This window comes from Galeopterus variegatus, unplaced genomic scaffold, assembly GCF_000696425.1.
Source record: "Galeopterus variegatus unplaced genomic scaffold, G_variegatus-3.0.2 Scaffold1543, whole genome shotgun sequence".
Lineage (NCBI taxonomy): Eukaryota > Metazoa > Chordata > Mammalia > Dermoptera > Cynocephalidae > Galeopterus > Galeopterus variegatus.
Window position 1 is genome coordinate 110,379 of NW_007727654.1, and position 16,457 is coordinate 126,835.

Here is a 16,457-nt window from a genome sequence, read left to right on the forward strand (position 1 = left end):
CCTTTTTTTTTTTTTTTTTTTTTTGGTAGCCAGCCGGTACGGGGATCAAGGCCACAGGTTCAGAACCCTATATAGGGATGGCCGGTTGCTCACCTGGGAGAGCGTGGTGCTGACAACACCAAGTCAAGGGTTAAGATCCCCTTCCTGGTCATCTTAAAAAAAAAAAAAAAAGAAGCAGCAGCACCATTGTGTATACATTCCTAAGAAAGAAGCAGCGCTGGGAATTTTGCTCCACCTGCCATTGATCAGGAGACAGAGTTCAATGTCAGAGGTGCCAAAGAGGAAAGCGTATGCACCAGCAGCTGGGAACGGGGCCGTGCTCTCCTCTTTACTGTCCCCTCTGGTGCTATGAGGAAGATGTAAACATCCTCAGCATGCAGATGGGGAGACCGAGGTCCAGAGGCGAAGCTCTTGCCTGAGGCTGGTCCCTGACCCTTTTTCCTTCCCTGTGCCACAACTAATTGTCCCTCCCCCTTTCTTCCTCCAGTCACATTCAGTACTGTGGGCCTTTCACCCTGTGTTGTAGCTCGTTCGGATTTATGTGTTTTCTCGTAGGGAGGGGCTGTTCCAAGTCCGGGTCCCACCATCTGCCCCTCACCCCAGCTTTCTCCAGGCTCAACATGGCCTGCTCTGGTGAGCCTTTCTGCTGGACTCCCCTCTGGCCAGCAAGCGAAAAGGGACCGCAGGCATGTGGTTGTCAAGGAGACTTTGCTGAGTCCAATTCTGGCCAAACTAAACACCCTCCTTTGCAAAAAAAAAAAATAGGTCTGCAAACAAGCATGGACATGTCCTTGCTTAAAAAGGAACAATTTGAAAATGCCTGAGTTCCTCTTCTTTTTAAAGTTTTTCAAATGTTGTTTTTAAACAAACTTTTGATTTGAAATTTAGATGCACAGGAAATTTGCACAGACAGTACAGAGAGTTCCCATACACCCTGCACCCAGTTTCTCCCATTGTCAACATCTTACCTAACCGCGTACAGAGAAGAACTATGTTACCATAGTTGTAGTATTTATTACAACTGTCGAATCCGCGTGGTGTATTACTATTAACCAAGCCCCAGACTTTATCTGGATGTTGCCAGTTCAAGTCCTCTTTCTGGTGGAGGGTCCCATCCAGGGTATCCCATTGCATGTGGTTGTCACATTGCTCCAGTCTCCTCTGGTCTGGGACAGTTTCTCAGTCTCCTTGTTGCTCATGACCTTGGCAGTCTTAGGAAGGACTGGCAGGGCGTTGTACAGAATGCCCTTCCCCCCAAATCTGGGTCTGTCTGATGTTTTTCTCATGATTACACTGAGGTTATGGGTTTCATTCAAGTTCTTTTTGGGGAGCGGCTGGAGGTACAGGGATCCAAACCCTTGACCTTGGTGTTTTCAGCTCTGTGCTCTCCCAAGTGAGCTAAACTGGCCAGCCCCGTTCTAGTTCTTTCAATCTAGACATGCCCTGAGAGGGAAAGGCTGTCAAAAATGATTGAAAGAAAGAGCTTTTTGTCAAAGGGAATTGAAAAAAAAAAAAATCACCCACCATGCCACCTCCCTGACAAACCCTCACTTGTAATCCCAAGGTCGTTGATCTGAGGTGGGGTATTCGGAACACGGAGGCCACTGACCACATGACCACGGAACTCTGCTTGGAGGAGCTCGACCGGTGTCGCAAAACATCCATAGGGCCCGCTTTTGTTGTGAGTCTCTCAGGAGGGATGGGTTAGCTCTTATTTCTCCTGCTGTCACCAGAAATGTGCCCTGTTCCCTAGCTGACCAGTCACTAGAGGGAAGTGGGTGGTGTTCCTGCTACCAGACCCTATCCCTATAGCCTGCCCATGGCAGACATTGCTAATGGAGCACAGCATTCTTTCTCTGCAGAGCTAGCTGAGATCCAGACATTAGCAGTCAAATGGACACAGCAGAGGAGCTGGAGAGTAGAACGTTGATACTAGAAGGAATCTTAGAATTTGATCTGAACCCTCCCCCATCTTCTCCATCCCATCATCCACTTTGGGATCTTGGAAAAGCATAAAGAAGGTGGAAACCCACAAGGTCTTGGAAAATTTTTTTCCTCTGAGTGCCCCTCTTTTCCCCCCTCCCAACTGCATCCCCTCTAACACGAAAATGAACCCCAGTCCACAGTTCTCGGTTTGGACTGTTACCAAAGAATGATATCCCAGAGTCTGAATTTATTACACCACCATATTCCAGATATATCCAAGAACTATGACATTTTGCATCATGAATCCTAAAGCAGGGGCCAGCAAACTAGAACTGGTGGGGCAAATCTGGCCCGCTGCTTGTTTTTGGTAAATAAAGCTTTATTAACACACACCCACACTCATTCATTTACACATGAATGAACTAGAATGTCTAGAACTGCTTTAGAGCTCCAAGCTGTTTCAACAGAGACTGTCTGGCCCACAACACCATAAATATTGACTATCTGGCCTTTTCCAGAAATAGTTTGCTAATCCCTGTCCTAGACAGTAAAGAGAGAAAAAGTAAAGGAAGAATCTTTGCCCAACACACCTTACAAAGAATATTTGAGCAGCTCCAAGTAAAGGGAAAAATCCTCCAGAACCTGTCCTGAAAATAAGATAGCAGGTAGAAGGGAGAGGTTCCCATTCTAAAAGCTGTTTTCTAAGGAAATAAAGAGAAGTAGATGAGGGTTATCTGGCCTTAGAATTGTACTGTCCAATGCAGTAGCCACAAATCACACGTGGCAATTTACATTTAAATTAATTAAAGTCAAATAGAATTAAAATTTCAGTTCCTCGAGTGCACTAGCCACATTGTAATGGTGAGTGTCCACTGTATGGGACAGCACAGATTAGAACTCGCCCAGCTTTGCAGAAGGTTCTACTGAACAGCACTTAGAGATTAGGTCTCCTTAAACTGTATGGAGATTCCTTAAACAACTACAGATAGAACTGCTGTACGATCCAGCAATCCCACTGCTGGGTGTATAACCCAAAGGAATGGAAATCATCATGTAGAAGAGGTATCTGCACCCCCATGTTCATCACAGCTCTATTTACAATAGCCAAGTGTTGGAACCAACCTAAATGTCCATCATCAGACGACTGGATAAGGACAATGTGGTGTATTTACACAGTGGAATATTACTCAACTATAAAAAAGAATGAAATATTGCCATTCACAGCAATGTGGATGAACTTAGAGAAAATCATATTAAGTGAAATAAGCCAGGCACAGAAAGAGAAATACTGTATGTTCTCACTCATAAGTGGGAGCTAAAATAATAAGCATATAAATAAAAGAAAGAAAGAAAGATAAGGAGAGAAAGAGAGAGGGAGAGGGAGAGAGACGGAGAGAGATTAGGCTTCTTTAAAAGACAAAAAAACTAAGAGCTGGGCAAGGAATGTGAGAAGTTTCTTGACTGGGTATTAGGTTTTAGATGCTGTTGAGCCTGTGTGTTCATTCTTTTATTGTAATTTCGATTGTATATCTGTTTTAATTATTACTGCTTTAAAATATGTTCTACCGTATAGAAGGCTCTCTGCTCATAAATCTCCTTCACAATATTTTTTCCAGTTTTCTAAATTTAATGTTCCAAAGGAACCTAATGATTATTTTGGCCGGTATGGGGAACTGAACTCCACCTCCGTGTTACAAAGCTGTGCTCTAACCAACTGATTTAACCAGTCAGCCCCCCAGCTATTTTTTTTTTTTTTAAGGGAAAAACAAAACAGGGAGACAGAGGAGAAAAAGAACTCCAGGAGGAATTTGGTTTTGCAACCCGAATTGCAGGCAGGGAAAAGCACAGCACAGCTTCCAGGTTGCATGGGGAACCGGAGGATGATCTCCGAGCTTCCCCCAGGCCCAACAGACCAACCAGGGGACCCTCCAGAGAGGCCCTGTGGCCAGCTGACCTCTACTTACTTCCTGCTTCTTCTCGAGCCCGCCATTGACCCCCCATCACCCAAGACTCACAACATCATTCTCCTCCATGGCTTGGATTTGGGGGACCATGAAAACCAGAGATGTGCAGGGAGCCCGTGGAGAGGCATCTCTCAGGTAAATAAGTCATTAGGTAACACAGCAGCCGGAGCCAGGTCCCCAGGTGCTCCTTTTTGAGGCTCTTGTCTCCTGGGTCTTCAGCAGCTCCAGCACCTCCAAGAGTTGCTCCTGGCAGGAGCTCTTCCTACTTCTCTTGCTCTGATCCCACACACTGGAACGTTTTTTACTGGCTGTCTCCTTCCTAAAACCTCTGGTCTGTGGTTTTCCAACTTCTCTTGTTCCTGCTGCTGGAAGGACCCCTGGAGAGCAGAGTCCTCTTCAAGATCCCATCAACACAGATTGCATTTATCCATATTTCCTGGGTGCACGCTGCTGGAATATCCTGGAGCAACCCAATAAAAAAGATAGGGATGATTCTTTCCATCTTATCACGAGGAAACAAGACTTTGGCTCTAGCCTGAAGTCCTAAACCACCTCCAAGTTAACTCTTTGCATTCCAGTTTGCATCAGCTCTGAGTGTGTTGAGGCAGAAAGGGGGCCTCCTGCTGCTCCGGGCATTTGGGCCAAAATGTTAGGACCTCACCGTGTCCTACAGAATGTTGGCCACAGAATGGCCTTACCTCCCTTCACTGCCCTGTCCTTGCTGGCATCCTGGCTTCCCTGAACTGGCCATTCTCCTTTCTGCCACAGGACCTTTGCACATGCCATTCCCTCTGCCTGCAAGGTGTTCCGCCCCATGAACTCCTTCTCATGTCTTATTCTGCAGCTCCACCCTCACTTCCTCAGGTGAGGTTCCCTGAGGCCACCACCCATGTGACCCTCATTTACCCTCTCTTCCTAGCACTCTGACAGCTGCAATTTCACGTTAGTCTGATTCTCAGATTAATGTCTGCCTCTCCAGTCTGCATTTATGCAAATGCCAAACCAACCTAGCTCCGGGACCCCCAGTTCTGAAAAAAGTTATTTTACTGATCCAGTATGGTTCAGTATGGTTCCAATATGGTCCACGAAGACTCCAAGGTCTGGGAAGGCTGAGACTGAGACAGTCTTAGTCACTGCTATCTCTTGAGCAGTTGTCACGAGCTTGGCGCTTTGCTAGAGCTCCATAAATATTTGTGCAATGACTGAGCTCAGAAGACAGAGCTTCTATGCTGGAATCCGATCTCCCCACTCGCTCTGTTCAGCCCTTCAAGCACCCCATGACCTTGAACCAATTCCACTCCATTCCCAGGCCTTCACGTCCACATCTATAAAGGAGACTGCTGAACTTTGGGTCCTCTGAGCCCTGCTGAAGCTCAGATGCTTCCTGAGGGGGCCAGAATAAGAGCAAGGAGCTTACCCCGAATTTAAGGCAATGCCCAAGATCTCGGTTATTGAGATAAATAACATTTTAATGCAATTAAAAAGATAATAAAGCAAATCCCCAAATCCATAAAGAACAAAATGTCAAAATTCTAAATAAAGATGGGATCCGTCCTGCACTTGCGTGAACCATGTCCCACCCCCCACCCCCATCTAGCCTTGATCCCTAGCTGCTGTTGGGGACAGTCCTGCCCAACCTGGGAGGCTCACACCCCCAGGAACAGGATGAGATTTGCACAGCCCCCAGCGGGTCTTAGCGCTGGTCACAGCTCTGTTCCCAGGACATGCCAGTGCCTGTGTATGAGGAACAGCAGTTTGTCATGTAAAATGCGGGATGCGTGAGTTTCCCACGGCTGCTGTAGCTAATCACCACGAACTGGGTATTTTATTGCCTCTTTCAGCTTCTGGTGGCTCCAGGCTTTAGGGGTAGGGGTGGCCGAACTCCACCTCCGTCCTTTTACGGTCCCAGATGAGTCTGAAAAGTAAATTGACATGAGATTGATTAACAGGACAAAAGCGTACCAGTTTATTTAATTTACCTTTTACCTGGCACAGGAGCCCTCGTAAGGAAATGAAGACCTAAAGATGCAGTTAGAATCAGCTACCGTCCAGCGGTTAGCTCGGTTGGTTAGAGAGCAGCCTCGTAACACCGAGGTCACGGGTTAGGATCCCCTGTCAGCCAGCTGCCCACCCCCGCCAAGAAAGGAAGTTAATTGCACGTTGAATTGGACAAGGAACAGTAAATGGTGAAGAAGCAACTAAATTACATAAGGAGGCTTACAAGATAAAGAATTATTTTAACAAGCTCTGAACAGAATTCTTCTGGTCTCGTCTTGTCATCCTTGAGGATGAAAATTTTATTCCATTCATTTGGGCATCTCATCTTCTGCTTTTAAGAAACAGCATGAAGGTCAGAGCGACCTTTTTGCACCTGCCATTTTTCAAGTACCTCTAATTTAGTCAGTAATCCTTTGAGGTGACGCATTTGGCCGGTGGCCACATCCCTCCAGCCTCTCTCCGTCATTCTATTGTCTTTGTCTCTTCTGTGTCCAATCTCCCTCTGCCTGTCTCTTATTAAGGACGCTTGTGGTTACATTTAGGGCCCACTCAAATAATCCCAATATTATTTGAAATATTTTCTCAAATATTCTTCGCATCCCAAGATCCTTAACTTAATCCCATCTGCAAAGACCCTTTTTTCATATAAGGTACATTCACGGGTTCCAGGAATTAAACTTGATATCTTTGGGGACCATGATTCAGTGACCACAGGGGGGTTTCCAGGAAAAAGATTCAGTGATACTTGGTGCTTGATCGAAATCAAAACTTATCTGTCTGACGTCCTGGGCTCTCAGGTACCTCCGTGGGCAGGTGCAGGTCTCAATCTCTGCCTGTGCTTCTTAATGTAATTATCACCATGCCACTGCCACCAGACCCATGTTTAGGGGCTCAGTGTCCTCACTCGTAGTCACAGAGCTAGTGCCCCAGTCAGGATTTGAATCTGTGCTCCCCTTTCTGTCCACCTCTCTGCCAGGCTCTCGTAGGTGACCAGTATGGCCCCTGCCCGGTCCCCCCGCTGATCGAGGAAAAGGAGTGGGAGGTGCTGAGGGCCCAGCTGACCACCAGGCCGCGTGACCTGGAGCTGGTGGCACGACGCTTCCGGAGGGACGAGAACGCCGTTCCTCCTGCCTACGTCCTGCAGGCACCAGGGGCCGGGGAGGCCCGAGGGCCCGAGGAGTCCACCCTGAGCTCTGTCCTACGCTCTGGAGCCCAGCAGGCACACAGGCTGGGCCTCATCACCCAGGAGCAGCGGCATCACTACCACCGGTCAGGTGAGGCTTCAGGGACTCCCCTTGGGGGTCCATGTGAAAGTGACCAGATGTTCAGAATATGCATCCCCTGCCACCAACAGTGCAGCAGTCTGCATTTCTGCAAATGCCAAACCAACCTAGCTCCCTGACCCCTGGTTCTGAAAAAAGGTTGTTTTACTGATCCAACATGGTTCAGTCTTTCTTTTGGCAGCTGGCTGGTATGAGGACCGTACCCTTGACCTTGGTGTTATTGGCACCACGCTCACTCTAACCAGTCAGCCAAAGACTCAGGTAATCATCCCAGAGTTCATACTGGGGCTGCGAACCCTGGACCTCTTGCGTGTAAGCCAGACGGGACAACCTCTACGCTATGGAACCGTGGTCGACCTTGCTCTCTTAAAATCTTCCTCTTCTCCTTCAGTTCTCTCTCCCCTTCTCCCAGAGAAGCTCCTGGCAACAGGTGTGCTAGGGTGACCACCCACCTGGTTTGCCTGGGTCCCCAGCATGAAGATTTTCAGGGCTAATCCCTGGTTAGTCCCAGGCAAACTGCAAGAGTGGATCACCCCATGTTGGCCCAAGAGCCGGCCCCTGCTGAGGAGCACTATTCGCACACTGCCTCTGAGTGTGAATCGTCTGGCCTCGCTGCACCTGCCTGTGGGGGGAAACTGAGGCACAGGAAGGAGGAGACTTGTTTGCCCAAGGGGACGAGTAAAGATGGGAACTTGGGACTGTCTGAATTTATCACCCAACAGCTCCTGGCTGGTTGGGACTTCATCTCCCAGTGACAGCTCCCATCCCCGTGAGTCCCCCCACCTGAAAACCACTTCTGTGCCCCTCACCTACCTGCAGGCACCAGCCCCACCCCCCTATCTCCCACACTGGCTACCAGAAAGATTTTTCTTTGTTTTTGTTTTTTTGGCAGCTGGCTGGTACGGGGATCTGAACCCGTGACCTTGGTGTTATAAGGCTGTGCTCTAACCAACTGAGCAGAAAGATTTTTCTAAAAATGCAGCATGATCCAGTCATTTCTCCACTGCCTGCTGCCAGGAAGAAATAGGTTTTTCTTCTTGTTTATGAGTTAGTAAGATGTCAGCATATGAACAATTAGTATGTTAATTTATTGACCCAAAATATTAAATATATAAATTTATATCATCAGCATATTCAATATATGAATTTATATTATCAACATTAAATATATTGATTTATTTAAAGATATTGAATGTAGGTAATTATATGAATAGAGTTTTAATTTTATTAAAATGTGATCAATACAATTAATCTATAAATAAATTATAAAATGTGATATATATATATCAGTGGGGTTCCTGGCAGAAGAAAACAGAAAACCACTTAATGGGAGTGGGTGTAATGCACCCAACCCAGGTCATTCAGTATTCACACAAGTAAAATCCTATCTAAACTGAATTTAAAAATCCAAAATTATAGAACATTCAAGGAAATAAACCATTATAAGCCCATGTCAGCAGATTAGACATAGAGCAGACTAGATATTCAAAACCTTCAGATACTAGAATTGTTAACCTCATATAAAAATTTATGTTCAAAATAATTCAATATATAAAGGAAAATTACTTTTATGAAAAAATACCAAGTCACTTTAAAAATAATCAGAAACACTTTTTTTTTTTTCTGACCCGTAAGGGGATTGCAACCCTCGGTACAGTGTTGTCTGCACCACACTCAGCCAGTGAGCGCACCGGCCATCCTTATATAGGATCCGAACCTGCGGCCTCAGCACTACCAGCGCCGCACTCTCCCGAGTGAGCCATGGGGCCGGCCCAAAATGTGATATATTAATATGATATATTAATTATATACATTAATATATTATATATATAATATATCACATATATAACGTGTTTATTATATACAAATTCTAGCAATAACATATCTATTTTTTTAAATAAACTATTTATTTTGGGATAATTTTAGATTTACAGGGAAGTTACAAATTTGCAGAGCTACAAAGATAGTATATAGTTCTTTCTTTTTCTTTTTTATTAGTTCCCATATGTCTTTCACCCACATAAGTTTACATCCTATGTGACCATGGTACATTTGCCAAAACCAGGACATCAATACTGGTAATTAACATTGGTATGTTTCTATTAACTAGACTCCTGGTGGTATTCAGATTTCATGTTTTCCCATGAATGTCTTTCTGTTCCAGGATCTTACACTGTGTTTAGTCCTCACGTCTCTTTCTGGTCCACTGGTGTGTGACAGTTTCTCAGAGCTTCTGTGGTTTTGGTGACCTTGACACTTTTCAAGAGGTCTGGCCAGGCCTGTTGCAGAATGTCCCTCAATCTGGGTGTGTCTGATATTTTGCCATAATTAAAGAGGGGTTATAGGTTTTGGGGAGGAAGATCACAGAGGGGAAATACCCTCTCATCCCATCATACCAGGGGCATCCAATACCCACATGACATCATGGTGATGTTAACTTTCATCCTTCTTTGGCTAAGGCTTGTCATGACTTATCAATTTTGCATACGCTGCTTATGTGAATGATAATATTAGTGGCTACTGTTAATCGAGCACTTAAGATGTTGCTATTGCTTGCTCTATGACATGACCCCAAATTGTACCAATTGTTTTGTGACTGGGGCCCTAATCAGCATCTGGGGTCTGTGCTTTGGAGCAGGGTGGGATTTGCAGCTCAGCCCTGCTCCTTTCTGGCTGTATTGACTTGGAGCCAGCTCAGAGCCTCAGTTTCCTCGTCTGTAAAGTGAAACAGGTCAGAGGGAGTATCTCATGGTGTCACATGGGGATGCAAAGGGTCTTGTCCCAGCCATGACTTCATTTGATCTCATCAGACCATGTCCAAGCTCACCCAATAAGCAGTCCCACTCCAATGAACAATAGGAGCTCCTCAGAATTAGCATAAAGCACAGATGAGTGCTGAGCTCAGGGGCGTGTCAGTGACTGTGTCTTCAGGGCGTATTACTTTCTAGGCACTTAGCGCAGATTTTTTTTAAAAAAAGCTTTTTATTTTGAAATAATTAGAGATTCACACGAGGTTGCAAAAAATAGGATGGAGAGGTTCTCTGTATCTTCACCCAGGTTCCCCCCAAAGGGAAAGAAGATTAATCAGAATTTAGGGGCTCAGTGTCCCCAGCATCATCTCATTGCAAAAAGAGAGTACAATGTTACAACTCAGAAATGGACATTGTTACAATCCAGAGAGAACCACTTTTACAGGCACGAATTCGTGTGCGCATGTATGTGCATATATTTCATTCCGTGCAGTTTTGTCATATATGTAGTTTCCTATAAAACAATCAAGGTATAGAACCATTCCCTTGTCAAAAGGGTCCCTCCTGCTACCCCCGTATAACCACACTCACCCCTCACCCAATCCCCAGCCCTTGGCAACCACTAGTCCATCTCTATCTCAATAATTCATTTGAACAACGTTACAGAAGATGGGTGGAATCACACAGTCTTAACCTTTTGAGACTGGCTTTCTTTCTTTCTGCATAATATACTCAGCTTTTCACAAGCATTATTCCATAAAAATTCTCACGACAGCTCCCCATCAGGATGGACTCGTACACCCATATTAGAGGGGAGGAAACAGAGGATCAGAGACGTGCAGTGACTGGCCCAAGGTCACACAGCCAGCAGGTGGCAGAGCAGATGGTCTTGGGTTGGTTTGTGCTGAAATGTGTCCAAGAAGAATCCCACTTCGGGACTATTAGTTGCCTTCATCCTTGACCTTCATCCATGGGGCCGAGAAGGGGTATGTGAAGTCTCTCCAAAGAGGACTTTTGAGTGACTCTTATCTTTGGTTTGGAGGTTGAGCCCTGTCTCCAAGGGCCTGGCTCATTCAGCTGGGAGCCTTCACTGAGCCAAGCTTCAAAAATAACTCCTCACATCTGACTGCTATTTCAAAACAAAGCCTCCAAGGAGAAGTCAGTGTGGGCCCGTGGCTCTGGAAAATATGGATTCTTGGGGCAGCTGCTGCATGCTCAGGGACAGGGATTGGCAAACTATGGTTCACAGACCAAATCTGGCCCACTGCTTGTTTTTGTAAATAAAGCTTTATTAGAACATATGCAAGTGCATTCTTTTTACATGTTCTCTATTTGCTTTCATGCTACAAGAGCAAAGTTGAGTAGTTGTGACAGAAACCATCTGGCCCATAAAGCCTCAAATATTTACTCTAGCACTTTATAGAAAAATGTGCTGAGTCTTGCTCTCAGAAAGAAATGAGTTGGTTTCTACCTCCCTGGGAACCCAGCCTCCAAGCTCATTAAAAAGTCTCTCTCTGGCCTCTGTGCCTTTGCAGATTTTTTTTTTTTTTTTTTTTTTTAGCCCCAAATGCCTCATCTGCCCTTCTCTGCCTAGGAAAAACAACTTGTTTATTTACAACATTCATGTCCATGAATATGTCCATTTATTCAATCAGATTAGAATGTCCACCCCATCAGGACAGGGAACTCTGTGTGTTTTGCTCACTGCTAGATCCCCTGTGTGGAGAGTAGAGGCTGGCACAAGCAGGAACTCGGTAAGCATTTGTTGAATGAATGCATGAGACACTCAAAACTGACAGCACTGGCTTTTTTATTGAGATGAAATTCACATAGCATGAAATTCACCATTTTCAACAATTCTGTGGCATTTAGCACATTCACTATGTTGTGCAACCATCACCTCTGTCTAGTCCCGGGACAATCTCATCACCCCGAAAGAAAACTCCATCCCCATCAGCAGTCACTCTCTATCTCGCCTCCCTTCAGCCCCTGGCAACCACCAATCTGCTTTCTTTCTGTCCCTATGGACAGAACATACAGGACATTGTGTATAAATGGAATTACACAATATGTGACCTTTTGTGTCTGGCTTCTTTCACTCAGCATAACATTTTTGAAGTTCATCCACATTGCAGCATATATCAGTACTTATTCCATTTTTATGGCTGCATAATATTCCATTGTATGGATATACCATGTTTTGTTTATCCATTCACTGCTGATGAACATTTGGGTCATTTCTACCTTTTAGCTATTATGAATAGTGCTGCTATGAACAAGGGTGTTCAAGTATTTGTTTGAGACTCTGTTTTCAGTTCTTTTGGGCTGATACCTAAGAGCAGAATTGCTGAGTCCTGTGGTAACTCCACATCTAACTTTCTGAGGATGACAGTACTGTTTTACAATGGGGTAGCTTCTCACACAGGGTCTTTGTGTTCTTTGATAATCAAACGGCTTAATCAGTGCTACTCTGGGTGCGGTCCCCAGACCAGCAACCTCAGCATCACCTGGGAGCTATTGGAAACGCAAATTCATGGTCCACACCCAGATCTGCTAAATCAGAACTTCTGGAGGTGGGGTCTAGCCATGTGGGTTTTTGTGAGTCCCCTAGGTGACTCTGATGCATGTTAAGCTTGAGAACCAATGTTCCCCCACCCCCACCCCTGGAAAATGTCTCCCCAGCGACCCCATGTAGGCCAGCTGCTGACACAATGATGACCACACTTTCTTTCTGCCTCCTCTGCTTTTGCAGTCATTGAGTGGGAGATAGAGAGGGGCGTGCTGAGCTCGGCAGACGGTGACCAGGGAGCCACTGTCTTCCTGCGAGAGATCCAAGACCTCAACAAACACATCCTGGAAGACTGTGCCCTCAAGATGGTAGACCGACTTGTGGATGGCTGCCTGGACACCGATGCCCAGAACCTTCTCAGAAGTCTCAAGGGGCGCATTGCTGAGACACAGCCTGGAGTTCTCAAAGCTCACCACCTGCCGTGGAGCCGTGACCTGGTGAACCCCAAGAACAAGGCTCATGCCCGCTACCTGAAGGAACTGGGTGAGCAGTTTGTGGCCAGGGCCAACCACCAGGTCCTCGAACACCTCCGAGAGCTGGAGGCAGCCAGACAGGAGTTGGAGTGGCTCTATCAGGAGATCCGCCACCACCTTTGGCAGAGTGCAGAGGTCACCCGGACTTTCTGTGGACGCCAGGAGCTCCTGGCCCAGCTCGGGCAGCGGCTCAGGCAGAATGACAGCAACCCCCACACTCCCCAGGTTCTCTTTGGACCCCCGGGCATTGGGAAGACAGCCCTGATGTGCAAGCTGGCCGAGCAAATGCCGGGGTTGCTCGGCCACAAGACAGTGACCGTCCTGCGGCTGCTGGGGACATCACAGATGAGCTCGGACTCCCGAAAGCTGCTCAAAAGCATTTGCTTCCAGGTGTGCTTGGCCTATGGGCTGCCCCTGCCCCCTGTCCAGGTTCTGGATGCCCACACTAGGGTGGTCCAGTTTTTCCACTCTCTCCTCCACACCGTCTCCTACAGAAACTTTGAGACCCTTGTGCTCCTGCTGGACTCCATAGAGGACCTGGACTCCATCCACCACACTCGGAGGGTCCCCTGGCTGCCTCGCAGGTGCCCCCCAAGGGTGCACCTCATTCTCTCGGTGAGCTCAGGGCAGCGGGGGGATTTAGACACAATGCGACAGATGCTCACAGACCCAGGGGCCTACTGGGAGGTGAAGCCCCTCTCTGGAAATCAAGGGCAAGAGATGATCCAGCTGCTACTGGTGGCCGCAAGGAGGACACTGAGCCTGGTGCAGAGGGACCTACTCTGGGCCAGCCTCCCAGAGTGTGGACACCCAGGGCGGCTGAGGCTGGCCTTTGAGGAGGCCCGGAAATGGGCCTCCTTCACCATGCCAGCCCCTTTGTCCACCACCGCCGAGGAAGCAACACACCAGCTCTGCGCCCGCCTGGAGCAGACACACGGGCAGCTCCTGGTGGCCCACGTGCTGGGCTACATTGCATCTTCCCGGTAAGTTTCTGGTTTTAACTATTTTTTTTTTTTAGTTGAGATATAACTCATGCATTTGCGTTCTAGGGCTGCTGTAACAGATCACCAACTGGGTGGCTTAGAACAACAGAAATTTATCCTCTCATAGTTCTGGAGGCTGGAAGTCAAGGTGTCAGCAGGGCCAGGCTGCCTCTGAAAGCTCCAGGGGAGAATCTATTCTCTACGCTTTTCTCAGTTTCTGGTGTTGCTGACCATCCTGGGCTTGTAGATGTGACACTGCGATCTCTGCCTCTGTCTTCACATGGCCTTCTCCTCCCTGTGAGTCTGTGTATCTGAATTTCCCTCTTATGGGAATAGCACTCATTGAATCAGGGCTCACCCTTGTTCAGAATGACATCATCTTAAGTTGATTACTTCTCCACAGACTGCTTTCAAATGAGGTCACATGCACAGGCTCCAGGTGGGCATGGATTTTAGGAGGACACTATTCAACCCAGTACAATTCACTTAACATAAAGTTCACTCTTTTATGGTATACAATCCAGTGACATTTAGTGCATTCACAGTGTTGTGCAACCACCACCTCTACCTAGTTCCAGAACATTCTCATCACCCCAAAAGGAAACCCTATCTGCATTAGCAGCCACTCCCCATTCCCCTCCCCCAGCCCCTGGAAACCACTAATCTTTCTGTCTCTATGGATTTGTAAAATTTTTACTTTGAAATAATGTCAAATGTATAGATGATTGCAAAAACAGAATAGGTAGTGAAGTGTTCCCATCCACCAGGGTTTCTCAGCCTCAGCACTACTGGTATTTACAGCTGATCGCTCCTGGCTGTGGGGACTGTCCTGTGCACTGTAGTGTGCCGAGCAGCGTCCCTGCCTCCACTCATTGTATACCAGTAGTGCTCCCACCTGTGACACCCAAAAATGTGTCAGGACATTACTAAGTGTCCTCTGCAGGCAGAATAGTCCTTGGTCAAAAACTACTGCCATCCACCCTTACCCCAGAGACACCAGTTTGCTGCATTAGCTTTTTTTCTCTCTTTCTCACTGTGTCTCTCTCCCTCCATCTGTCTCTCCTGCATCTACTTATCTACCTACCTACATATGTATCTATCATCTATCTATTACATATCTATATATCACCTATCAACATATCTATCACTTACCTGCATATCTATCATCTATATACAAATACATATATACATATCTTTCTATGTGTACATATCAACATATCTATATATCATCTATCAACATATTTATCATCTACCTACATATCTATCATCTATCTATCCACATATCTATCTATTTACACACACACACACACACACACACACACGCGCGCGCGCGCACACACACGCACCGACTTATACATAATTTTTCCCCAAACCAATTGAGAATTCATCGTGGACATCATTCCCCTTTACCCTTAAATACCTCGCACAATTCCCAAGAACAAGGACAGTCAGAATCCCACATCAGCACAGGACAATTGTAGAGTGTGAGAAATTAACATAGACATGGTACTATTTAATACACAGCTCATATTCAGAATTCTCCGACTGCCTCCATAATGTCCTTTACAGCTGCTCTTCCTTTGCTCCTAATCCAGGATCTCACAGTTGCAGTTAAATTGTCAAATCTCTGCCTTAATCTGTTCGGGCTGCTGAACAAAGTTCCACAGACTGGATGGTTGATTGACCACAGAAATTTCTTTCTCTCAGTTCTGGAGGCTGGAAGTTAGAGCTCAGGGTGCCAGCATGGTCGGGTTCTGGCGAGGACCCTCTTCCTGGTTCCTAGATGGTGTCTTCTTGCTGTGTCCTCATATGGCGGAATGGATGAGGGGTTCTCTGGGGTCTCTTCTGTAAGGACACTAATCCCTCCCCTGAAGGCTCCATCCTCATGACCTAACCAGCTCCCAAGGCTCCACCTCCTGATACCATCATCTCGGGGGTTAGGATTATAACGTGTGAATTTTGGGAGGATACAAGCATTCAGTCTATTGCAATCTCCTTCAATCTGGGACCCCACCACCTGTCTTTGTCTTCTTGAAGTTATTTTGTAGGTCAGTGCTCCTCAGCCCTTAATGGCTATATGCATCGTGGGTCTTGTCTGTGAATGTCAATTCTGACTCAGGGATCTGGATCTTGCATTTCTCCCAAGCTCCTCGGAGAGGCTGATGCTCCTGGTCCAGGGACCACGGCTTCCGGTGGGGAGATTGTCATATGTCCCTCCATGTAGGTTGGTTGGATGATGTTGGTTTCATGATTGCATTCAGGTCTGAGTGATGCTCAACCCATCTTGGGCACAGATTTTTTTTTCCACTGGAAATTTGCAACATCCCCTCTGTCATCGATAAGCCATAAGTGGGGAGATTTCAGAAAAAAATCTTTTTAAAGCAAACTTCTCTGAAGGATTGACTGTAAGGATACGTCTAAGTTTAATTTCAAGCTTGTAGCATGGGAAACAGCAAAAAGCAAAAAGGAAAATCCAGGGCCGGCCGGTGGTGCACTGGAGAGTGCGCCGCT

The 16,457-nt window shown here is 46.5% G+C and overlaps 1 protein-coding gene across 1 annotated transcript in view; it reads left to right on the plus strand.

The window, feature by feature from the left end:
* Positions 1–16,457, plus strand: part of NWD1 (NACHT and WD repeat domain containing 1) — a 76,659-nt gene that overhangs the window by 7,548 nt on the left and 52,654 nt on the right. Inside the window, exons 3-5 of the mRNA XM_008577573.1 lie at positions 1,565–1,681; positions 6,865–7,162; positions 12,674–13,946. Of these exons, the coding sequence (XP_008575795.1) occupies positions 1,565–1,681; positions 6,865–7,162; positions 12,674–13,946 (1,688 nt within the window). The remainder of the gene's footprint in view (positions 1–1,564; positions 1,682–6,864; positions 7,163–12,673; positions 13,947–16,457) is intronic.